At 44.7% G+C, this 25,317-nt stretch overlaps 3 protein-coding genes and 1 pseudogene across 4 annotated transcripts; all 4 read right to left on the bottom strand.

Annotated features, from left to right (window-relative positions):
- Window positions 1–772: 772 nt before the first annotated feature.
- On the bottom strand, window positions 773–3,567 carry LOC123442088 (annotated as a pseudogene).
- Window positions 3,568–15,419: 11,852 nt separating this feature from the next.
- Window positions 15,420–17,406, bottom strand: LOC123440751. The gene is made up of 5 exons (XM_045117301.1): window positions 17,165–17,406; window positions 16,607–16,844; window positions 16,239–16,497; window positions 15,841–16,158; window positions 15,420–15,714 (listed from the first exon to the last, which is right to left on the bottom strand). The coding sequence occupies exons 2-5, from the start codon at window positions 16,714–16,716 to the stop codon at window positions 15,586–15,588; spliced, it is 816 nt and encodes a 271-aa protein (XP_044973236.1). The 5' UTR covers window positions 16,717–16,844; window positions 17,165–17,406; the 3' UTR covers window positions 15,420–15,585.
- LOC123440750 lies at window positions 17,368–21,703 on the bottom strand. 2 transcript variants are annotated; one of them, XM_045117299.1, is made up of 9 exons: window positions 21,380–21,703; window positions 19,474–20,269; window positions 19,252–19,398; window positions 18,887–19,179; window positions 18,730–18,807; window positions 18,442–18,656; window positions 18,291–18,363; window positions 18,004–18,211; window positions 17,368–17,591 (listed from the first exon to the last, which is right to left on the bottom strand). In XM_045117299.1, the coding sequence occupies exons 4-9, from the start codon at window positions 18,968–18,970 to the stop codon at window positions 17,368–17,370; spliced, it is 882 nt and encodes a 293-aa protein (XP_044973234.1). In that variant the 5' UTR covers window positions 18,971–19,179; window positions 19,252–19,398; window positions 19,474–20,269; window positions 21,380–21,703. The 2 variants fall into 2 exon arrangements, with proteins under 2 accessions (XP_044973234.1, XP_044973235.1); XM_045117300.1 differs by lacking the exon at window positions 17,368–17,591 and adding an exon at window positions 17,605–17,831.
- A 960-nt stretch (window positions 21,704–22,663) lies between these two features.
- Window positions 22,664–25,284, bottom strand: LOC123440752. Its single transcript, XM_045117302.1, has 6 exons — window positions 24,911–25,284; window positions 24,291–24,538; window positions 24,163–24,207; window positions 23,637–24,089; window positions 23,475–23,539; window positions 22,664–22,985 (listed from the first exon to the last, which is right to left on the bottom strand). Exons 1-5 carry the CDS (start codon window positions 25,140–25,142, stop codon window positions 23,489–23,491), a joined length of 1,029 nt encoding a protein of 342 aa, XP_044973237.1. The 5' UTR covers window positions 25,143–25,284; the 3' UTR covers window positions 22,664–22,985; window positions 23,475–23,488.
- Between the last annotated feature and the right edge of the window lie 33 nt (window positions 25,285–25,317).

Consider the following 25,317-nt stretch of genomic DNA (forward strand, 5'->3'; position numbering starts at 1 on the left):
TGGAGGGAGTGAGCAAAGTCACACGAGCACGTACTCGACTCGGGGGGTTGCAGGTGGAGTTTAAGCGGTACGGGGGGTTGGGAGGAGTTGGTGCGTGTGGAGTAATGGCAGACTTGCACTCCACTCCATGGCAGGGCCATGCATTGTTTGACCTGTGAGCGACATGCTAGCTAGGTTTTAGGCTCTGCATGCACGGCCTGCTCTGGGGGTATTTTGGTGAGATGGTGTGTCGACCACGCCTGGCCCTCGATTCTTGGATGCAGGAAGCACCGGATGGATGCTTTGTTTTCCGTTCAACTTTGCTATCAAGAGAAACATCCACATTCACATTAAGGTGTAGATCTAGCATACACAGAGAACAAAGGAATCCTTTGTTTGTTTAGCTTTCCATAAACTTTCTTTTAGATCAACGCTCGTACACTCTTCAAGTTAGGGTACCCATATGCAACATATGGTTCAACCATGCGTAGCATGTCAATAGTGGTCTTGTTGACCTTCGGAAACACGCCATGGGAGATTTTCCTCAGACACTAAAGTTGCAAGATCTTTTTTGTCTTCGGGTTCCTAGCATTGATACCACAGATACGGACAACAAACAATAGCTTTGCCTCAGGACTTGTGCTTTGCCAGGCCCTCCTCGATGACTTTGTTGTTTGCCAGAGGAATCATTTGTTTGTTTAGCTTTCCATGACCTTTCTTGTAGATCAAATATCAGACACTCTTCAAGTTAGGGTACCCATATGCAACATATGGTTCAACCCTCCGTAGCATGTTAATGGCGGTCTTGTTGACCTTCAGGAACACGCCATTGAAGATCTTCCTCAGGCGTAAAGGTTGCAACATCTTTTTTTGTCTTCGGGTGCATAGCATTGATACCACGGATACGGAAAACAAACAACAGCTTTGCCTCACGATTGTGCTTTCCTATGCCCTCCTCGATGACTTTGTTGTTGGCCAGAGGAATCCTTTGTTAGTTTAGATTTCCATAAACTTTCTTGTAGATCAACACTCGGACACTCTTCAAGTTAGGGTACCCACATGCAACATATGGTTCTACCATGCGTAGCATGTTAATGGTGGTCTTGTTGACCTTCGGGAACACGCCATTGAAGATCTTCCTCAAACACTAAAGTTGTAAGATCTTTTTTGTCTTCGGGTGCCTAGCATTGATACCACAGATACAGACAACAAACAGTAGCTTTGCCTCAAGACTTGTGCTTTGCGAGGCCCTCCTCGATGACTTCACGGATACGGACATCATGCAGGTTTGGAGAAGAATTCTCCTATCAATTAATACTTGACTATTGTTTCAGTTTCGGAGAAAATCTGAGCGCACCGAGAGCTACAGATATGGACAACAAACAGTAGCTTTACTGACATAGAACCCACCTTTCAACCGGGCCTCACCCTTAAGCTACACCAACTCCTTGTCCTGGGCATCGTACACCTCGTCGTACTGCTTGGCGCGGGCGAAGATGACCTTGCGGTTCTTGCCTGCCTGCTTCTTCTCGGCGATGGCCTACTCCTTCTTCTCGATGGCCTACTCCTTCTTACTATGCTCATTGGATGGAGATAACGACTCTTCTACCAGCATGATCTCGATAGACTACTCCTTCTTACCAGAGCTGGCCTTAAAGAACGGGGCGATGCACAACCCCAGCGTCGCCCCAGCATCAGAAACACCCAGTTGATCTCCTCCTTCTCCTCGGCGGAGAGGTTGAAGAGCCTGTGAGGGCTGAGCTGGTTCCAGATCTCCATGTAGGTAGAGTAGAGCACCATGTCCTTTGGGTCAAGAGATGAAGTTCAAATTCGATCAATCAACATCAAATTCAATTAAAAACATCGAATTCGATATATTAATCGAATTCATTTGTGGTTTATCGAATTCGATTGTAGTTTATCGAATTTGATCAATATTAATCGAATTCGATTGTGGTTTATCGAATTCGATTAACGAACATCGAATTCGATCAATGAACATCGAATTCGATTGTGGTTCATCGAATTCGATGAATATTAATCCAATTGTGGTTTATAGAATTCGACTGTGGTTTATCGAATTCGATTTTTAACCGTCGTCGGAGAGATCGGCGGGCTCGGCACCGTGACCGCGGGCACAGAGCGAGGGGACGGCTGGTTCGCCGTACCTGCCACGCCAAGGGCAATCCTTCGGTTGATACGGACAACAAACAGTAGCTTTGCCTTAGGACTGACATAGAACCCAGCTTTCAACCGGGCCTCACCCTTAAGCTGCACCAACTCCTTGTCCTGGGCATCGTACACCTCGTCGTACTGCTTGGCGCGGGCGAAGATGACCTTGCGGTTCTTGCCTGCCTGCTTCTTCTCGGCGATGGCCTACTCCTTCTTCTCGATGGCCTACTCCTTCTTACTATGCTCATTGGACGGAGGCAACGGCTCTTCTACCAGCGTGATCTCGATAGCCTACTCCTTCTTACCATAGCTGGCCTTAAAGAACGGGGCAATGCAGAACCCCAACGTCTGCCCTAGCATCAGAAACACCTAGTTGATCTGCTCCTTCTCCTCGACGGAGAGGTTGAAGAGCCTGCCAGGGCAGAGCTGGTTGCAGATCTCCATACGGGATCTATGAGGGGTACAAATCTCTGTCGATCACAAAGTACAAGAAGGTTAGACGCCTGCTGAAAGACTGGCCGCCTACATACCTGAAAGGATTTGAAGACCGATCGTAAGCAAGCGAGATGCTTAACGATGCTTCTGTGAGATAGTGCTGCTGCATTTGAGGTTGTAACCAAGTCTTGTGTTCATGGGAATGGAAACACCACAGTGCTGATGTTGAATGCTGACTTTCGTCGTGGTAGCGAGCCACACTTGAGACATGAACAATAACGTCGTTAATACACCTTACAATACATACACCTCCGTAGCATGTTAATAACGTCGTTAATACACCTTAGAATACATACACCTCCGTAGCATGTTAATGGTGGTCTTGTTGACCTTCAGGAACACGGCATTGAAGATCTTCCTCAGACGTAACTACCCGTGTGAGTTATCCTCGGACGGCTTCTTGGCTAAGGGGTGAAGTCCAGGATCGATGGGTTTGTTTGATGTTAGCTATATATATAGTTGGTTCCGATACGCTCTCTTATCCCTTGTCTTTAGTCGTAAGTTGTAGCGTGTCTCTTTAGGTTGCTAGTGATGCCGCCTTCTTCCCATTACCGTTATCCTCCACAACCTATTAATTACTTTGTTATCCTGTGTAGATGGGTAAACATTGGTTCTTGTAAGTGATTGCTTGCCAGTACTGCTGACCCCGGCCGTATGGGGCTGTTGTTTCTTCAGCTATGCTCCCCCACTAACTGAGCCACCTCGAGTTCCCCTCCAGAGCGCAGGAAGGCAGTGCGGAGTCCCGGTAATGGAGTTTGCCATGGACGGGCTGGGTTTCCTGGTGGTACGGAAACAACGCACTCCCAGTCCCAGGGTGGAAGTGCTGGCGTCGGAGGGAAGGTCCTTCCGCGAAATGTCGCGGGGAGGACCGCTTTTGTACGGGTCGATGGTGGCTGCAGCGATGATGGGGTCCGCCCCCATGCTGATGGCGGAGGTCGAGGACAGCCCGGGCGGAATGTTTGTGAAGACGCTCGGGGCCAAGGAGGTGGAGGCGCCCCGCCGGGGCAGCAAGTCGGGGGATTCCAGCTTCGTGGAGTTCCACACCACCCTCCAGGCAGGGAGGTGTGGAGCCCAAGCTGGTGCTTCCCGAGGTCTTCCAGGCGATCCTGTACTGCTGCGTGCCCGGGAAGATCATCCCGAGGGAGGCCAGCTCGACCCATTGGTGGTGGCCCGCCACCGCCAATGGGGCGCGTTCCTGAGCTTCCATAAATCAATAAGCACGGTTGCTCTTGGCTCATTCGTGCCTGCCGCCTCGTCTTCCCCCCTCCCCCTTCGTCTTCTCTACTCCGCCCTTCTGCCGTGTTCCTCCCCCTTCATCCTCTCTACTCCGCCCTTCTGCACGGGCTCGTCGACGAAGACTGGGCGGTGTGCAGCGGCTCGGCGGGGCGGTGGCCGCACCAGGCAGGTGCTCGACGCGCTCCCTGTCTTCCCTCGAGTGATAATTCTGCCAGTATGTACACACCAGACCAGAGCTTCGGCCTAGTTCTTGTTGGTGGCAGAGTTGAATAGAGTGCGACTAGTTTCTGTTTTTCAAATCTATTATGTATATATTATTTATGTTTTTCAAAGGGGACTCTGCCTGCTCCCCTTTGGGCGGCTGATGGTGATGGTAATCTAGGGCGGCACGATTAGGCCTGACCTGGGGGTTTCGGGGGAACGTATATGATAACGATTAAAAAGAGAGAAAGTCAGAGAAACAGAAAACTAGGAAGAATTTGCAGCTGGTTTGGTGGATTTACAGTTGATGTAGTTGGTTCGCCCACAGCATAAGCTTGGGTTTTAGCTACCGATCTTGATGCCCAAAGGCGCAGCTCATTCGCAATTTGCTTCAGCAAAGCTTGTCTCTCAGCAATATGCTTATTTTGCGTTGGTTAAAACTTGAACAACCAAAGATTTTTTGTAGGGTTAGTTATATTTCCATATCTAATGCAAAATCTGTTTTTTCATGTCAATTGCTCAGGTGCAATCTCGCCATGGCTAGTGATGACAAGGGGCCGAAGACGTCATGCGCTCCTGGCGCCGTGATAGAACTACGTCGGGCACTTCCAACGAGAGTAGTCACCCGGATGACTGAGACATATTATCTCGGTAAGATGCTGATGGACTTGAAGCTGGAGAAACTTAAATCTTATCTTATCTTATCTTATCTTATCTTACCTACTAATAAAGCGCGTACTGCTTCTGTCGTCCGTCTAGAGATCACCCAGTGTTTTTGGTTCATCTAGAGATCGGTCCCTTTAAATACAACAAATTGGCAGTAGCCTGAGTGGCTAGAGATTTGAACTTTTCACAGGGTACCCAGGTTCGATCCCCACATCACTGAAGTTTCTTCATTTCTTTTTTCTCTTTTTCCTACTGATTTCAGGCTGAACTACGTTAGAGCTGCACTGTTGCAATTTCTGTTTTTTTTAATGTTTCTATTTTTGCAGATTCAAATATATATTTAAATATTTATATCTTTTAAATTCTAACTCTAAATTTCAGAAGTTATATATGAAATAGCTTTAAAAATATATAGACTTCAAATATAATATTATCTTTCATGCGTACGAGGTGCTCTCCGTATCAAGAGACTCCTCCGACCAGGAGATCAAGTCCGCGTACCGCAAGCTCGCGCTCAAGTTCATGCTCCGCCCTCTCGTTCCCAGTCCATGTTTGGTTGTGTTGTTTAGATTGTGCTATGCAGAAGACATGGCTTCATTTGTCATTACGAAATTGCCTGGTTCTTGTACAGGCCAAGAAAGGGAGTGCGGGTAGTTGCAACAGGGCCAAGAAACTCTGAATTTGTATCTCTGCATACTTAATTCTCTGAATTTGATTGCAGTAGTTGATTCACTGAAAAGATTTGGTTAGCTTTGCATGAGTAATAAACAAAAATTTGCAATAGTTTGGCAGTAGTACTTGTATCTCTGCACACTTAGTTCTCTGAATTTGGTTGCAGTAGTTGATTCACTGAAAAGATTCAGTTAGTTTTCTGAATTTGGTTGCATAGTTAATTCTCTGAATTTTGTTGGAGTAGTTGAATTAGTACCGAAACCTTTTCTGCTGTTGTTTTTCTCTGAATTTGGTTGCAGTAGTTGATTCACTGAAAAGATTTGGTTAGTTTTCTGAATTTGGTTGCATAGTTAATTCTCTGAATTTTGTTGCAGTAGTTGAATTAGTACCGAAACCTTTTCTGCTGCTGTTTTAGTGTAGCAAGTGCTTAATGGAGTATAATGTTCAGGACTTAAACCTTTTCTGCTGCTGCAGGAGTAATTCAAATTAATTGAAATCTTTTTAGTTAATTTAAATTAACCAAGACCATTTTTTGCTAATTAAAAGCATAAGGCTTCGAAGATCAGTAGCAGGAGGCACCGAGGAGCAAGACAAGTAGCAGCGGTAACTCGTAACGGTGATGGGCATCGGCGAGAAGTAGCTACTGCCCAAGTGGAAGTGCGTGCACCTGCCGGAGAATGCATCAGTGCCGCCCGGTGTTCGACATGGTCTGCGCCTCCATATGTATGAACCGCTTGGCGTTCATGGGGTAGCCAGACATGCCTTCGATTGTTGCTTCCGACAAAATGGACAACTTCCTACCATGGTTTGATGACAGGTAATCAAGTGGATGGCCTGTTTTGGGTTCAGGAGTAACCGCAAGATTGCCATCTATTGTGAAATAAGTGTAAAGATAATTCCAATAATAATTGGGTGTAGGCTTTCTGGTGATGTGATTTCAATTATAAATGTACACTTTGGTTAGTGATCTTCTAACAAGTCATTTTACATTGTCAAGGTTTTCACATAATGGCTATAGCTTTTGTAACCTGTGTTGCGAACAAATAACTCATACTTGTAACTACAAATAACCTTAGGAACCAAACCATATACTTCAACCTGGATTAGCAGAGACTTAAGTCCAAAGCATATGAGGTTAGGTAACACATAATGGTGCTTATTTTGTTGATATATAATGTTCAACTGATTATAGAAATGGTCTTTTTTATGCAATGTACAATCATAAATAAAGGAAAATGTATAGGATAATGTACTGCACTTTGGCTTCTTGTTGGATCATCCTAACCAAGAAGACTTCGATAGCACCATTGGCTTTTTGTATGTGCCAATAAAATTATTATGCCTAAAAATTATTCAGTTTTTTCAAATTCGTTCTTTGTTGGAGATAGTCACGACTCACTAGAACATGTAGTGATTGATAAATGTGTGTTGTCTGGTCTGAATCTGATGTTAGTGTGTCTAATAAATTATTTCCTTCCCTTTTTTTCTACTCTATGCCTTGCCTTGATTTCATCGGACAAAAAAAAAAGTACTGCTTGCTACTGATGTTACTCTAGATTTGTTGAAAATGATATTTTTAATCCTATTTTAATTTTTAAAAATGAACTAATAACCTGATTTTAGGGTTATTCATTGAAAGCAGACATCATATCCCATGTTTCAAACTAACATCCAAATTTTTTTGCCGTCAATCGATTCATCATTTTTTGTCCCGTTGCAACGCACGGGCATATTTGTTATTACTGAAAATGTGTACAAAATTTCATCTATCTCCCCTAATAATAAAGCGCGGAGCGCTTCTGTCGTCCGTCGCGGCGTTTTTGCGAAAACATCCCTGTAATTTCGGGTAATTAACCTGCAGTCCTGTTTTAAGTGGATACTTTGAGAAAACGTTTCGTTCTTACACAAAACCCCCTGTAGTTTTACCTACTCAACCCGCGATCCTTTTTACCTGAATCTGGATCGGGTCAACGTGACGGCTCGAGCGGCTGGGGCGATGCGGCGGCTCGAGCTCCCCCTCCCTTCCCGATCCCAGCCGCCACCGGGCGGACGACCCCGGCAACGCTCGATCCGGTACTGCCCCGGCCGGCGCCCTTGCCTCCCGATCCCAGCCGCCAAGAGGCGACCGAACCCGATGACCCTGGATCCGGCATTACGCCGGCCGCCAGTCCACGCGACGGCAGGCGGCGGAGCAACCTCGGCGACGGAGGGCGGCGCTGGTCAGTCCATTATCCTCTCCATGCCCTCACTCCTCCCTATCTCCCCTCCATGGCTTCATGTGCGGCACCCCTCATCCTCATTCTCCGTTCATTACTTTCAAGAGAATCAACATGCATAGCCCCACAAGCCTCAGCAGCAATGCCGTCCCCCGCGACATCCCCAAGCCCGCCTCCGCCGACGAGCTTGCCAAGAATGGCAATAAGAAGTCCTTCATGTCCAACATCTTCCGCAAGAAGGGCCGCAGCGGGGCCGGCGCCGGCACCTCCGACAAGCGCCCGCCGTCCCGCCGGGACCGGGACTTCCTCTTCGGTGCGTGCGTCGCCGTCATCGTTTTTCGACGGTCATCGTTCTCCTCTGTTTCTGACGGGCGCGCGGTTTCCTTGCCATGGCAGATTTGGAAGAGAAATGCGGCGAGAGGGCGGAGTTCCTCAAAGCGACCCCCACCGTCCGCAAGAGTGTCTCAGGTGAGCTCTCGTCGTTTGTTTGGGGGGAGAAATGTGTGTGTGTGTGTACGCTCATCGTGATCCCATGGATGACATCGTGTTTCTTTCTAATAATCTGTGTCATGTCAGATCGGCATTGCGCGTCGCGAATCGAGAGCCTGACCCTCAGCTGCCTGGACTCGCCCAACAGGCAGAACGTCGACACACGGGAGTACAGGTAAAACAAACAAGAGAACACGATCTGCAGCCCTCATCTTATTGATTTTGTTGGATCGAATGAGAAGAGGTTGACATTCTACTTTCATGGCCCCTGATATGCAGCTTGTGGGGCTATGCATGCTACTTTCAAGAGATGTGGATACTTCCATGCTTTGTCTACTATAATTCTATTGCTGAAAAAAATGTCCATGAATATACATGAAGTTTGTTATTCATTTTTTCAACTGTTTTGCAATAGATACTATTCTTGAAGGTAGGTAACACCCAATAGATAACCCTGCAGCAGCCCTCTCTCTAGCACATCAGCTATCATGCATCCATTGATTCACATAGTAGAAGTGTTAGGGTCACTATATAAATGAATGGAGCTAGATCTTATGGAATTTAGGATGGTAAAAAGTTAATTACCAGTTTACTTTATTCGATACATTGAACTTCTTTTTGGTTTACGTTTATGATGAAAAATGGTTTCTTCACAATTTAGTGTACGGTAAAGTAAATTATGTGCCATGCTTAACTGCTTAGTGCTTTATATCTATTAGATCTGAATGTGTTCCTTAACTGCACCTCTCCTCATGTTCTTCTAATTGCAAATTGTTAGTTTCGGTGTTATGTGTCCATTATTGTTAAAATTCATAGTGTCTATATTGCCTGAACATGCAATGTTTATTGAAATTTGAAATGCAGAGGTGGGCCGTGGCCTCACGGGTGTATACATGTTGCTCATGCCAATATTATTACCACTCAATAAAAAATAAAATTATTATTAAAAAAGGAATCCAATTTTTAAGTAAGCATTATATTTCAAAACTTAAAAAGAAACTCTTTCCGTCCAAAAATAGATGTAGGTTCTGCATTTTTTTCTAGCCCGGTGCAACGCACGGGCATTTGTACTAGTACAGAAAAACGTGCGGAGACTTTCTGAAGAACTTTGTTGTTCAAGGCAATGTGATTCAGATGAATATCAGTCCTGGCAAATCAATCTGGATCACAGAGGGAGTGGTTCAGCACGCTCTCGATTTGCCATACGGCTCCATTAAGGAGCTCCCACTTGAAACTAAAGAATCATTAGCGGAGTACATGAATATGTTTGTTGCAATCAAAAGGGCACTGATAAAATACAAGAAGGCGAATACGCTCAAAGCTGAAGATCGGAACCCGCCATATAATAAAGCAAGAGACTTGTTCACCCAGGCTAACATTTTGCATTTATTTAAACATGCTGATGAAGAAGACATCGCTCCATATGCTCCAACAGATATGCTGATTAGGTTGTACTTGGGGACATTACTGGACAGATTTCTACTGCCAGGCACGTCATCTGTTGTAACCAAAGCTGCATGTGGTCATGTACATGACCTGAATAAAGTGCGTGAGCTCAACTGGCCATATATAGTCCTTCAGAACATGATGAATGGTTGCAAAACTTTGATGGCGACATTGATGAAATCTTGTGTGGTTGTGGGTCTGGTAAGTTGCTGCTCCAAGTAATAATTTTCCTCAATTTCGGTAGGAAAGTGGCTGACTTTATAATCGTTGGTTCACAGACAGTTTTGGTGGATTGCATTAAGGGAAATCCTTTGGCAGCAGATAAAAGGTCAGGGCGAGCATACCTCTATAATACTGAGATGCTCAGGAAACTGCTCGAAGATAGTCAAATCAAAAAGAAGCTTGGCGGGGCGAAGAGATTGAAGCCCCAAGATGCTCATGATGTAAGTACAAATTTACTAGTAGTGTTTATGTTGAGTGTTTCTTTTTATATTTATGACTCAAATTTACAAATCATATTTTCAGTTGATTGACTGGAAGGAGTGCTGCTACAGCGCAGATTTGCTGAGCCGGTTGACTGGCTTGGTCGTTTCTACGAAAAGCATGTTTTGTAGAGAACCCGTGATGAAATCAAGTTGAAGTTTGATGACGTTACGATAGATGAGAAAACTTATGTTGAATGCTTCAAGCCAGGGGGTCTTATGAACTCGAAAATACTACATCTGGTATGCGACCTGTGGTCACAGAGTATGGATGATGCAATTATCCTCCAGGAAGCTTCTGTCGTAAGTACTTTTTTTTAACTCATGGATTTTTTTATGTTCTTATTCTTTACCTATGATTGTTATCTGTTATTCCAGCTTGAATTGCTGAGTGGAACCAATTATAAAGTTTTGAAGAATGATCTTACAGCAGACAAGGCGCACAAGGAAAAGGTTTGTGTAATATTTTATCAGACCTGTGTATTTCAATTTTACTTGCTCCTCGAGTTTGACAGTAGTTTTTTTTCCAGATATTTGCTGGTCATGGTCACTTTTCACTAGTTGTCGTTTTAAAAACGAGGAAGGAGAAGCTTATCATTGACTCATTGCCAGCGACACATGACATTATCATTGACTCACCAGAGACACATGACAGCATGGCACTTACTCTGCTACGTGAGCTGGACAGCTATTTGCTGGATACACACGGCATTGACATCTCGGAATATTCAGTCAAGAGGCCAAATGTTCAGCCTCAAGATAACAAGTAAGCGGATACAACAAAACGTAGTCTCTGTTTATACCTTTAAATTATGTGGTGATCACTAAATGATCATTGCAATTATTTCAGTCGAGATTGCGGATTTCACGTTTTGCTCTATATTGATGGGCTCAAGCTCGGGAATGTGTCGGATATATCGAACATCACCACGGTAAAGATTGAGCCATGTGCTTTTCAATTTTATTTTTCTATTCAAATTCTAGAACAATGACTTATGCCTCAAAAATGCAGGAGCGGGTGTCCGTATTCCGTGCGGAGCTTTCTGCGAGCCTCTACAATCATATAGGAAACGAGAAAAACGTAGTAAGTGAAGTTGAAGTTGACCCTAATGAAGACGACGGTAAGTTGACCCTCGTCAGCATCGACAAGTTCTTCTGCAACATCCCCTGGGACAACTGTTTTCCCTCGGTATCCCTGCATGCGGCATCAACTGCAACATCGGAGCATTGCCCATTGCTACTCCTGGACACCACAGCCACCACTAGGCAGGCACAATTCAGTTTTGAGAATTTTTGGCCTAGCTTCCCACGCTTCCACGACACGGTCGAAAAGGCATGGAATAGACCAGTGCAATCTTCTTGTCCCTTCAAAATAATTAGCACTAAATTAACTAGGACAGAGCGTGATTTGAAAACTTGGAGCAAGGGTTTCTTCAGCCAGGCAAAACTACAATTTCATCTTGCAGCGGAAGTAGTGCTTCGGCTAGACGTAGCACAAGAGAGGCGACAACTCTCAGACGCAGAATTCCATCTCCGTAAACTGCTAAAACTGCGGCTACTAGGGCTAGCGGCACTAGATCGAGCCCGTCGACGGCAAGCATCACGCCTCACCTGGATGAGACTAGGTGATGCGGGAACAAAAAAATTTCACGCCAAGGCCACGGCACGTAAGCGAAAAAATTACATCCACTGCTTACAAATAGGCTCCACCGTAGCATCCTCGCACGAGCACAAGGAAGAGGCCATCTTCAGTCATTTCCAGCAAAATTGGGGTACTAGGGCTGATAGACCTTTATCGATAGACTGGTCGATTCTAGACCTTCCGTCGGTGCAAAACAGGGGGTTAGATAACCCTTTCTCTCAGGAAGAGGTTTGGGAGGCCATAAAAGCATCACCGGCAGAAAAGGCACCCGGCCCTGACGGCTTCATAGGGACGTTCCTCATGTCCTGCTGGTCCATTATTAAGGAGGACATAATGAGTGTGTTTAGTAGCTTCTACAAGTTAGCAAGGGGAGATTTCGGCAGGCTTAACACAACTAATGTAATTTTGATACCAAAGAAAGAGGGAGCCGAAAGGGTGGAGGACTTTCAACCAATTAGCCTAATCCACTCGGTGGCGAAACTAATCACCAAAGTTCTATCCCGAAGGCTAGCGGCACATATTAACACCATCATCTCCCCGGCGCAATCAGCTTTCTTGCGCTTCAAGTTCACTCAGGACAGTTTCCTCTATGTGCAAAACGTAGTGAGATCACTTCATAAGAGGAAAGTTCCGGCCCTGCTACTTAAACTAGATATAGCAAAGGCCTTCGACAACGTCTCATGGGAGTATCTGCTAGAAACACTGCAGCAACTGGGATTCCCAGCTCGCTGGCGCGACTGGATGGCGCTCCTTTTTAGCACTGCATCATCGTCGGTCATGCTAAACGGCTCGGCCGGCCGCTCTTTCTACCACCAAAGGGGACTTAGACAAGGAGACTCCCTATCGCCGCTTCTTTTCATCTTAGCAATAGACTCACTACATCACCTGTTGGGAAAAGCAACGGAGCTACACCTACTTGACCCATTGCCGGGGAGAGACTTCTCTCTACGGGTCAGCCTATACGCCGATGATGCGGTCATTTTTGCCAACCCAACCAAAACTGAGATAGACTCACTGATGGTCATTCTCCGTAACTTCGGACACGCATCGGGTCTCTGCATTAACCCGGCGAAGTCATCCGCCTCGGCCATCCGTTGCGACGGGATCAATGTCCACGACATCCTGGCTAGCTTTGGAGGCGAAATAAAGGGCTTCCCGCTGAAATACTTAGGGCTGCCGGTCACCCTCGCACGACTACGATTAGTCCACATTCAATTCATCCTGGATAGGATTAGGGCTAGACTAGCAGGATGGAAGGGTAGACTTCTAAACATCGCGGGAAGGAGAGTCCTAGTTCGCAGCGTTCTGACCGCCCTACCAACCTTCGCATTGGCGGTCCTTAGGACGCCCAAGAAATTCCTTGCTGAGGTAGACAAGGTTAGGCGTCGCTTCCTTTGGGCACAGGACGATGAACCTACCGGTGGAAAATGCAAAGTTAACTGGCCGACAGTATGCTCACCTGTGGAAAACGGAGGCTTAGGAATCTTGGAACTGAATCGCTTCAGTAGAGCGCTTAGACTGCGATGGCTATGGCTATCTTGGACTAGCAATGAGAGGCCGTGGCATGGCATGGCTCTGCCATGCGACGAGGCCGATAAGGCCCTTTTTCATGCGTCCACAGCGGTAACCCTAGGAAAGGAGGAACGACAACATTCTGGCACTGCTCCTGGACGGGATCGGGAAGCCTCAAGACGTCCTTCCCAAATATTTTTAGACACTCCAGGCGGAAAAACAGATCGGTCCGAGATGCACTCACAAACAACACTTGGCTATCGGACCTCGCCCATGGGAACACGGAACAACTCTGGGAGGAGGCAATCAGGCTGCACAGATGGGTCCAAGACAGAGATATCCAATTGCAAGAAGGAATTCAGGACACAATCTCGTGGAATCTGGAACCTTCAGGAGTTTACTCAGCCAGATCTGCATACAAGGCCCAGTTCCAAGGTCACCTGAGATGCGACCACAAGAAGCAAATATGGACAACTTGGGCGCCTGCATGGCTCAAGATCTTCATCTGGTTATTGCTGAAGAACAGACTCTGGTGTAACGATCGTCTCCAACGCAGAGGCTGGCCCAATGGCTACTTCTGCCAATTGTGCCACCGAAATCTAGAATCAGCTAAGCACCTGTTCTGGCAATGCCCGCTGTCCATACAAACCTGGACACACGCAGCATCGCATAACGGATGTGCATCGCTGCACCCGGGAACATGGGCGGTTAGTGACAACTCAGCAGAGTCACTAAATTTGATGATCAACTCAGCCTTGCCGAAGTACAAAAAAGCGGTCAAGACAATCATTATTTTGATCCTCTCAGAGATATGGAAGGAGAGAAACGCATGCACCTTCAGGGACAAGTTGGCAAATTTCCAAAGTTTGAAACATGCTATCAACAGCACCGTAGAACTTTGGAGGCAGGCCGGAGCCAAAGTTTTGGAGCCCCCGTTCTGGGATCCTCCATGAGATATCTACCCCTGTAACCACCCTCATTGTGCTGGGGGTGTTTTTTTCTTTTTATCCTTTTGTTTTTTTTCCTTTTTCTCCTTGATCACTATGGTCACCCCACCCCCCACCACCACCTTTGTCACGTTTTTTTTTCGCGCTGCTTCCTGCTTCAAATCAATATATGCCAGCCTCAGGCTGGATCTTTCAAAAAAAAAAAGATTGTGGAAACTGGGGATCCTTCAGCCAACCTTAGGAAGTGGATAGCAATGATGAGCATCAGAACAATGGCAGTGTTCCTCTACATACTTCTGCAGAGAACACTCCTGAAGAGTTATCCTCCGGCACAGTTGCTGTGACTGCAGCAGCAGTTCTAGTTGCTCCATTGGAGACTGTGAACATTGTGCAGCCTGGTAGCAGCAGCGTGGCTACTACTGCGCCGGAGAAGAATGATGCTAGCCAGGGCATCACTGTTCCTCATGTGTCCCCTCCTTTATCACCTGCTGATGCATGTGAGCTGTCGCTTCTTCTGAACCCCGATACCTTAGAAGAGCCTTCAGAGGCCCGTGCTGATGGCAGTTCATCCAACTTGGTCCCTCCAGAGGCCCATACATCAGAGGACCATGCAGATTCTTCAAGAATTGCCCAAGAGGATGGCACATTTGCCAGTGAGCATACTAGCCTTGAAGTCCAGGACAGTGAAGATCAAGAGGGCAATGAAAAGGCTGAGGAAAATAAAACACCTGATACAACTACAAAGACACCATCAGATTTGCTTGGCCAAAGGAGGCCTGTTGCTAACAGGCGTAGGTTTTCTGAAGTTAATTTTCAAAACCCTACATTAATTTCTACTGAAGAGTCTGACAAGATCTGGGTAGTCATCAAAGAGGGCTGGTACGTTTATTCGACATAGAGGTTCACCTGTTTAGTTTTATCAGTAAACTAATATAATTTTTTTAATTGGTGAAGGAATGATACTGTGTTGTTTAACATGGGTGGGATTAGCCTGACGGGGGTTGAGCTCAAGTGTTGCATAAATGATGCTATAAGATTACCCTGAAACTTATCAAGCCTTTCATGGAATGCCTCCACACTGATGATAAAATACAAAATGGCGAATTAAGAATAGTTATCCCGCCACATCAGCTGGTAAGTGTTCTGCAAGCATAGCTTTGGTTGCCAGAACATAGCTTTGGTTGTCTGATCGCAAAATCTTTTGGAGTGCAGATAGACGAAGAAGTTAAGAAAGAGATAATGAAATGGATTGGGAAAGCCGGAATAAATGAAAGATCAGTATCTCAGAAATTCGTAAGTGGTCCAGTATTTGAATGACACTCAATGATAATGCAACATTCTAACACATGTTTGTTTTTGCAGCTGTTTTTTCCTCTCATTCGCGAAGAAGAAGGAGAATACAGTGCTGCCTATAACAGCAGCACCTACAGTCAGCGCCTTTTTTGCTTTTTGAACACACCGTTTCGCACCATTTCCCTAATCTCTTCAGGCAGTGCAGTATTCTTCTCGTGCATAAGAAGGTTCCCCAGGAACCATACCTTCTCTTCCTCAGCCTTATCCTGCACATTGAAATTAGAAGGACATAATGCAGGTTATGCACAGTATTTTTGAAACATCATGTACATTCACATAACTTTTTCAAGTGTTCTTAATAATAAGATAAGAAAGTTATGGAATAGACTAACCGGGTTTTTGAAGTTTGTGGGCATCTTTTTTCCATCGTACTCCTCAATGCAAAGCATAGATGCAAATGAACTATCTGAGTGACGAGCTTCGAGAGAAACACTTGAAATCCTCACACTGGAGCTGTTGGGAAAAGGCGAGACGTAGCCACAAGTCTGACAGGCTTTCTCTACCTTCTCCTGGAATGATTTACCGATGGTTTCAACCTGACCTCCGCTTATTCCCGTGTCATTGGAAAGAAAGGCAATGACCTGGTTATTTATCGAGGTGTCGACACAAAGCACAATGCATTCTTGTTCTCGAGTCATAGGACAAAATAGCTGCAGAAAACTAACATGTATTAGAAGGTTGAGTGTATTATCATAATGACTTGCACAACTTCTAATACTGGACCACTTACGAATCTCTGTTCTATGTTCGCTCCTTTTTTTTCGCTGCTCCCGATCTCTTTCGTAATGACTTGCACAAGTTCTTCTTCCAATACCTGATGTTGTCGTTGGAGAATGATTCTCTTGATGCCGTTCTTCTTATCATCACACTTGAGGTATTCGATGAAAGGATCGACAATATTCAGGGAACTCTCAGCATCATCTTTACACTTCAACAGCTCAGCCCCCGTCATCTGAGTCCCGCCCACAGTAAACGCCACTTCATCATTGCTACACCAATTAAAAACATTATATGAGTTTCCCCTGTCTCTCATCCAATACAACATCTAAACGGAGCCTAGTAGAGTCAAAAGTTCAGTGAGTAAATGAATAAACTTACTGTTTCTGAAGGATATGTTGACAGAGATTCTGGGACTCTTCATAAGACAATGGCTTATCTACCACAAAAGCAACGGCACTCTTCGGAACCATCCTCCTACGGCCACGCATATTGATTGGTGTCTTTACTGTTGTGCTCTTACCAACGTCATGCAGCTTCCTCTTCCTATTCTTCTTTGCTTGGTCACCACCTTCCTTAGCCTTCTCATCCTCCTCAGCAACAGAGTCCTCCCTACTAGCTGCAGTGCCATCATTAGAGGTATTGCTTGTGCCTGCACGGGAAATAGTAAAATTGCAGAATCACATATAAATGTCACTTCAATACCGGAATGACCGACCTGGTATGTCGATATGCATTCAAATTTAGAAAGACAAACACAAGACTTAATCTACATGTTGGAAACAATTACAACAGTGGTCCGTGGCACCAGGCAGAAAGGAAAACGTTCTTATATCGAGAACTGACAGCTTCGTTTTCAGGGTTTCAATAGCATGTTTTTAAGATCATTGCAATGAAGGGCACAATTTGACAGGGGGGTTGTATTGGAGCTATGGTTACCATCTTCCTTAGCCTTTTCCTGGTCATCTTCGTTCTTTGATGTATTGGAGCCTTCACGGTCCTCATCAGCTCCAGTGGAGCCGGAACTCACAGGAGAGTCTTCACGGTCCTCATCAGCTCCAGTGGAGCCGGAACTCACAGGAGAGTCTTCACAGTCCGCATCGTCCCTAATGCCCTCATTCTCCTCATCAGCCGCAGTGCCATTAGCAGGCGAAATCGAAAATAGTGAACACACATGCCCTGCACCTAGCTACTGGCGGTGTCTTTGTTGCTGTAATGGGGGAACTCTTACCAACATGACCATCGCCCACTTCCCTAGCATCTTCCTTGCCCTTTTCCTCTTCCTCTTCCTCATCAGGTTCACTCTCATCTGCCTTTGCTTTGTCGGATTCCGCCATACTGGCTGAAGTGCTATTCCTTGAAGTGCCTGCATGAGTGAACACATATGTAATATTGGAGATTTGTTGTTATTGTAACTTGGATACGAGGTTACTACTGATTTATGCACGTGTTACAATTGATATGATCACATGGATTTAGCAGTGGGTTACTATGGATATGCTGACATGAATTGTTAAAGCGCTTAACAATCTAATCGAAAGAGCTTATTTTATTATTTAGCTTGTCCTGCAGCCTTCGCCAACTCCAGGCCCAATAGAAGCAAGCCCTACGGCCGATCCAGCAGCAATTAGTGGATTCATGGTGAGTTCCTCGTGTCAAAAAAAAATGTTACTACTGATTTAACCAGGTGTTACGATTGATAATATGTTACTACTGATTTAACAAGGTGTTACGATTGATACGATGTTACTATAGATTTAACTAGGTGGGATCCCAACCTGTTTCATGTCTTGAAGACTGGGGGCCATCACCCTGATGTTCATCCCTTGTTACCACATTATCTTCATCCACTGCCTCTTCTCTGTTCAGGCTATCATCAAGCAAATCGTATGAAGTTTCTGCATGAGCATCTGCTCCATGTCGAGAAGGCTGATATTCATCCAGGAGTTCCATAGAGAGGTCTATTCGGAACTCCAACACCTTATCCTGCATTTTTTAGGCATAAATCGTTTGTTCTAGAATTTGAATACAACAAAACTTTAAAACCACAAGGCTCAATATTTACCCTGGTGATGTTATATATGTCCATCTTATCGAACCCCTTGATGTATAGCAACACATGAAAGCCGCAATCATAGCTGCAATATTCAGTAATTACCACATGAGGTATAAAAGAACTCATAAGATATTTTCAGACTACGGTTTGTTGCATCCACTTGTTAATTTGATGCTCAACTGCTGGTGTTTCTTCCTCATACCCAGATATGTCCATACCATGCGTATTGGACAAATAAAGCTCCGGATTGGTTAACACATCACGTGCCTCCTTTTTATGTTCCCCTCCCCAGGAGTCCAGGATAAATTTCTTTCTCAGCGTATGGGATACAATAACTAAGGAATAGTGATGATCCGTAGCAATAGGAACATATATCTGGAAAAAAACTACTGTCAAAATCATGGACCCAGTAACATTGAAATACACAGATGTGATGAAATAGACAAACCTTCGCCGCATTCTTCACTTTGTCCTGTGTGAGATCACGGGCCAGATATGTAGTTCCCTTTACTTCCACTAAATCTTTCTGGAATAAACAAAGAGACAACAATCTTAGGTAAAGAATAACAACATAAAAAAATCCATGAGCTTGGATAAGTACTTACAACAGAAAATTCATTCAAGATAATTGCATCATCTAAGTTCCTTGACAAATGGGCGCATATTAAATGCACTAGGTTAGACTGCATCCGACCATTTGGTTTGAAGGAGTCAACAAAAACACTCTCAACTATCTCATAGTCATCACATTTCAATACAATATGGTCCCGAGTTCTGTCCAAAAAATTTCCTTGTAGCGTTCTCTTCTGTTAATACGACTGAAACTGTCCAATTTGCCATAGCAACTATCCTCCCATTTAATCAACCGAAAATCCTCTAGCGGCTTCACTACCGTTGCCTGAAAGCGACATTAAGAAATATAAGAAGTTGCATAAAAAATCTGGTGCATTCATCATATGCAGTTTCTTACCCCCTTCCGCTTCCATTTCAACCCCCCATGGTTCGCTTTCTTCTCTTCTTCAAAAATGTTCTTGAACATCTCATTAGTGTAGAGGTTAATTCTACCTGGTTCTTCCATCCCCAAAGTATTACCCTCAGCACAGTCCGCCAAAACAACCTGTGAACCAATGACAGTTAGACACTTCACTAAAAAAGAGAAAAAAGATTACTTGCAGCAGCTCCTAGTAATTACCAAAATCACAGGCAGACAACAATTTAACCAAGCTGAATCCTTATCATCTAGAGCACTCTTCAAGCCTTCAAACACCAGGTAGGACCAGTCAATCTCTTGCAATTTCTCCACCTTGTGTACATGCTGAATTGTCACTCTGGTTGTATAGAATGATGTGTATGGTAGTAGCAGTCTATCTACCATCGTCCCAACATATAGCCTAATGAGCATATCATCATCAATATATGCACGGACATCTTCCTTCTCACAGTTTTGAAACAAGTTCTTGATGTTATCCGCTGAGAATGCCCGTCGTTTCTCAGAAATATTCATTTCCACGGGATCCGGTAGCTCAGCTTCATTGACCTCATGGCCTTCATTGGCCTGATGACCTGCACGCTCAGCATCCCTCTTTTTTGCGGCTTTTTTGTCTGGATACTTCAACGATACGCATCTCAATGCTTTGAACAGCTTGTCGAATTCTGTTGAATTTTCAAATGAACATTCGAAATCCTTTGAAGAGCCTCTTGGCATGTTCAGAACAAGCTGCACCACCTCTTGGTTGATCCAAAGTGATTGACCATCCTTGATCTCGAATTGAATTATGTTTTGGTCTTTATGAACAATTGCCTTTTACCAAAGGTCCCCACAGGTTTTTCTGTAGGAAAGATCCCCTAGCTGCAGCTTGGTCATTGATGTGAGATTCAGCTCTTCCATCCTTTCCAACATTGAAGCTGGAATATGTGGAATTATATCCGACACGCAGCTAGGAATGCAACGTGTATCCGGCCTTTTTTCGTCAGTAGCCATATTGCACCTGACCAATTGACATGAGAAAATAGATAAGTTTGCATTGAATTAATGGCAGATGAAATAAGCTGGTACATTCAACTAGTTCATCATTGAATCAGGGCATTAATGGAAGATGAAATAAGCTGGTACATTCAACCAATATTTTGGATTCCGAATGACCAAAATTTCTCGTGGGGGGGGGGGGGGGGGGGCGATATTCTCGGTTACCACGGTTACCGAGAAATACCGAATTAATTTCGCACGAAATTTATAATGCAATTTTGAATTTAAATTTTTGAAACTAGAAATACATAATACTTGAACAAGAATAGAAAAGAAAAGTGTTAGTAGCTCAGTGGTGTGTCCGTACGTGCTGTTTGATTCCTAAGGTCATAGGTTCAACTCTTGTTTGGGTAGAGTTCTTTTTTTTGTACATCTAAAGGAAAATAAACAAAACATAAAAAAATGCAACTAACGTGAGTCGAACCCTCTAACGTCTTGAGGTGGCTACCACCACGCCACAACTGCACAAGTAACATTCTAGATACGCCGCCCTATTTGACTATAACCCTAATGTTTGAATTCAAAATGTTCAAAAAAATCGGAATTTTTTGCTCGGGATACATCTTTCTCGTGGGGCCGCGAGAAACGCGGTTACCGCCCGGTAACCGTTTTTCTCGGGCAGTACCCAAAACGCAGCATTCAACAATCTTTAATGTTGTTCAAAAAAAATCAGGGAATAAGGCAATCAGCAATTCCTTAATTATCTTCATGCTACTATTTGCAGGATCCAATTCACCTTTCCATAATTCAGAAGGTAGCAACGCTTGGAAAATTACGCAGATAGCAGAAACTTGTGCATATTTCACCTTTCCATAATATCACTAACCATTCTAGTCACAAGCATTTCCAAATAATTGTCTGCCCGATCCCCACACACGCACGCGAGAGCTAGAGACTAACACTGAACACTGAAGCAGCAATCACACATAAAAAAAATTTGTAGACATTCCCAAGGTCGACAAATCGGCCAGCAAGAAGGGCGGATGGCTCAAGAACAACAAATCCGTCGCCATCGGCGCCTTAGTCAACGCCTGCCGAACCCTACCAAACCCTAGCTAAGAGGGAGACGTACCGGAGAGAACGTTGACGATGGAATTGGCGCTGGTGGCTGCTGGACGAGCTGTGGGCGAGCTGGAGCCTGGTGGTGGCGCTACAGCGATGGAGAAACTGGCCGCGCCTGGTGGTGGGCGCTGGTTGGCGTGCTGCCGGAATCGATGCAAGGAATCGGGGCGAGCTTGATGCAGAGGGAGGCCTCGATGGCGTTAGGCCTCGTGGTGTTCGAACGATGCAGGGAAGGCGCAGCGCGTCGCCGATGGAGAGAAGGCGCAGCCTCGCCGCGCCGCCGATGGGGAGGCTACGGTTTGATCGATGCAAGGAATCGTGGAATGTCGACAGATTAGGAATGTCTACAGACCCGCCGCCCCGTAACAGACTGCATAAATCACTAGTAACATATTATCAATCGTAACACATGGTTATATCAGAAGTAACATAATGTCAGCATATCAATCGTGACACCTGGTTAAATCAGTAGTAACATCTTATCAATAGTAACACCCTGTTAAATCGGTAGTAACATATTATCAATCGTAACACTTCCGCCCGCATAACTTGGTCATGATGGACTACCGTCCCACGGCAAGGATAAAAAGAATGAAGAAGATCTGCCCCGGCAACCACGCAGCCGACCCGAATTTCGGGGACTACACCAAATGGGTGCGCTGACGCGCGCTTACCACACGAAGACGTACCTCGGGCTTTTGTTTGCAATAAGGCACTCAAGGTTGTCAATCTCCGTGACGACGACGGACGACCTCTTCTTTCTGGACACCACCGATTTGCTGGAGCTCGCCGGCAACGCAAACGCTGGTGTGGCCCTGGCTGGCGCGCGGCCATCGACGACCCCACCAACATATGTAATTCATAAAAACATATTCTTATATGAAGATAAATATAATAAAAATTATATGAATATAAATAGAATACCAATTTTATTTTATATTCAAAAATATTATATGAATATTTTAAACAAATGGAAAGTGGTGTGGTGGGCGTGACATAAAGAGAGCAGCTCAAACCGTAGCCTCCCCAAGCTCAACTAGAGCAAGGTGATCAAGAATTGAAGACACTCGGACCGCTGATGTTCCAAGCTTTTTTGTGTTCAAGTGTGGAAATTGTTCAGATATGTGATTTCTATGTTGCGCTGGTTGCTTGGGATGATTATTTTCATTTAGCTGAAGTGCTAATTTACCCTTCTCCAAGAACAGCTAAAATGTTATTAGATTGTATTTGGCAGTTGAAGCACAACACAAAGAGTACATAACTTAATCATTTAGAGCACAACACACACAGAACATAACTTAATAAGGAGACCTGAAATTTTAAACTCAGTTTTGCATGCATACGAAGCACACCACAGACATTACAAAGTCATCACTAAACCTGACATTTTAAGAAGTATTTTGCGCAGGCATTACAGTGACCAAATAAACTCAGAACATGGTCACTTCCCAAACCGTAAACAAAGTTCTGAAGTACATATTACAATAAAAGTGGTCTACAGAACAATAAGCAAGGTAGCACTGGTTGTCTCGCAAGTCCCCCAGCAAGTTGGTGATATATTGAGGAAAAGCTTTATCATCATACCACTTGAAGAACTCGCATCTCCTGCTGTCAGACTAATGCAAACAAAAATTATATATGAGCAAACGTTCAATTATTGGCGAGAATAAAATTCTAGTAGGAAAATCTGTGATTGAAAGATAATATTAACTGGACAAGGGTAATTTTATGCCTAGGGAGAAGGGACACATGCTAGCAAAGCAACAGCCACTGCTGCCAGAATGAAGTTTTGGGTCCATGAACTTTTGAAGTGAACTCCCAGTATTCAAAAATCAAAACAAGCCGGAGACAGAGTCAAAGGCAAATGGACTCCTAGTCGGAGACAGAGTCAGTAGTACGGTTGCTATGAACAAATCCTAATGTGTACTGACTGTAAGAACAAATCCTAATGCCGAAGGCTGAACGCAGTCAGCTCATTTGTGGAAGCCAAACAAGGTCAGCTGCAATTGACCATCTGTCTGTGGAAGGGGGGCACTTTTGGCTGGCCTATTTTAGATTTCACAGGAAAAATTGAACAAAGCATGGATATGATAAGGTTGACTTACTAGCAGGCGGGAGCTCAGGAGTTTGGGCTCCTCCCCGCAAATAGCTGATCGGCTGGTTGCAAATTCTGCTCAGTATTCCATCAAAGGAACAGTAAGTATAAATAACTGACATGACTGTACAAGATCTAAAAGATTTTATTGGAAAACAAAACAATAGCTTACCTCTAAGACACACTTGGGTTCACACATCACCCTCCAGGTTCCGTGCAAGAAACTGATCTTTCTTTTAATGGTTGGAATATGTGAGTATGAACACAGAATTTTAGGGTCTCGAAGGCATTGACCAGCTATGATATAAGTTACATCATCAACTTCATTGATAAGTTCGCCCATTGCTTTGTCATAGTCTTGTATTTCAGAATCGCTGCCATTTTGTGATGACTCAGGCATGTCTGAGCTCTTCAGCCGAAGCTGGCGTGAGAAGGGTTCACCAAGGCTACGCCTTTTACTTGAAATACTATTGTCCCCAGTGTATCGATCACTGTGTTCAATATTGAACCTGTACGTGCTAAGTGATTTTGCCTTGCTTCCATAAAAACTTTCAAAGATCGTGTTGAGCTTTATTTCATATTTCCTAATAAGGATGAATTTACTAGCATAAATATCACCAGTTTTCTGCAATGGAAAGACTAACTTAGCGGTTCGATTATATAAATGGAGAAATATAGTGTTCAGATGAGGTACATACAAGACGCAATTTATCAGGATCAGTCTGGCTTTGTCGTTCTTGTACCTGCAATGGAAAGACTCACTTAGTCGTTCAGTTCTATAAACGAAAAAGACAAAGAGTGTGACATGTTCAGGTGAAGTACACACCTTTATTATTTCCAAATTCTTCAGAATCTCATGGTACTTATCCCACAAAGATCTTACTCGTCTAAACTGTTGAATAAGATCCTCTGTACAGAAGGTAATATCAAAGGATTTCCTGGCCATGGAGCGGTCAAGTGTCCGAAAAAAAGAGGTTTCATTCGCTGGCGATCTACCATCCTGAACCATCTTGAAACACTCATCCACAAAATAGTCCAACATGGGTTCAGGCCATTTTAGCGGTGCCATGATCTCTAAATGATCCACATCAAAAAGGGAAACAGTATCATGCATTAGGTATACCAATGTTAATCTTACAGAAACAACAATATGACAACGTATCGTTAGGTATACCAATGTTAAGCTTATGGAAACAACAATATGACCTGCTCACGAGTTTTATGAATGTGACCTAACTCCTAAGGAATGAAAACTCATTTTGGAGCGAACTAACTGTATGGATAAAAAACTGTCGGTGAGCTCAGGGTGGAGGCTCAAAAATGGCTTAGGTTTCTAGTTTGCTACAGATTCTAGCCGCAAAATATTGCAACTATCTACGGATTGACTGGCTAGATATGTTCAGAAACGAAACTAGCCGCAAAATGGTTGCTACAGATTGTAGTTACCTGACAATCGACCCGGTAAAGACCGCGAAGATCTGAGCCGGGCACCGCCTGACAATCGACCCGGTAAAGACCGCGAAGATCTGAGCCGGGCATCGATCCAGCGAGGATATGGTCTATCCGAGGACGAACCAGCTGAAGCGCAATCGCCGTGCTGGTGCGAGGACGAACCAACTGAGCAATCGCCGTGCTGGTGCGAGGACGAACCTGCAGCTGGAGCGCAAATGCCCTGCATTTCTTGGTGGAGGCCGGGAGAGAGCCTTCGATATGGGGAGGGGGGAGCCTTGAATATGGGGAGGGGTGGTCAGCTATTCTTCGCCTCGCCGGCGGCTGTGGTCAGTGATTCAAGAGGAACGGCCTCGGGGATGACTGGTAGCCTCGTAGGGGTGGTGGGTGGGAGGCAGACGAGG

This window comes from Hordeum vulgare, chromosome 3H, assembly GCF_904849725.1.
Source record: "Hordeum vulgare subsp. vulgare chromosome 3H, MorexV3_pseudomolecules_assembly, whole genome shotgun sequence".
Lineage (NCBI taxonomy): Eukaryota > Viridiplantae > Streptophyta > Magnoliopsida > Poales > Poaceae > Hordeum > Hordeum vulgare.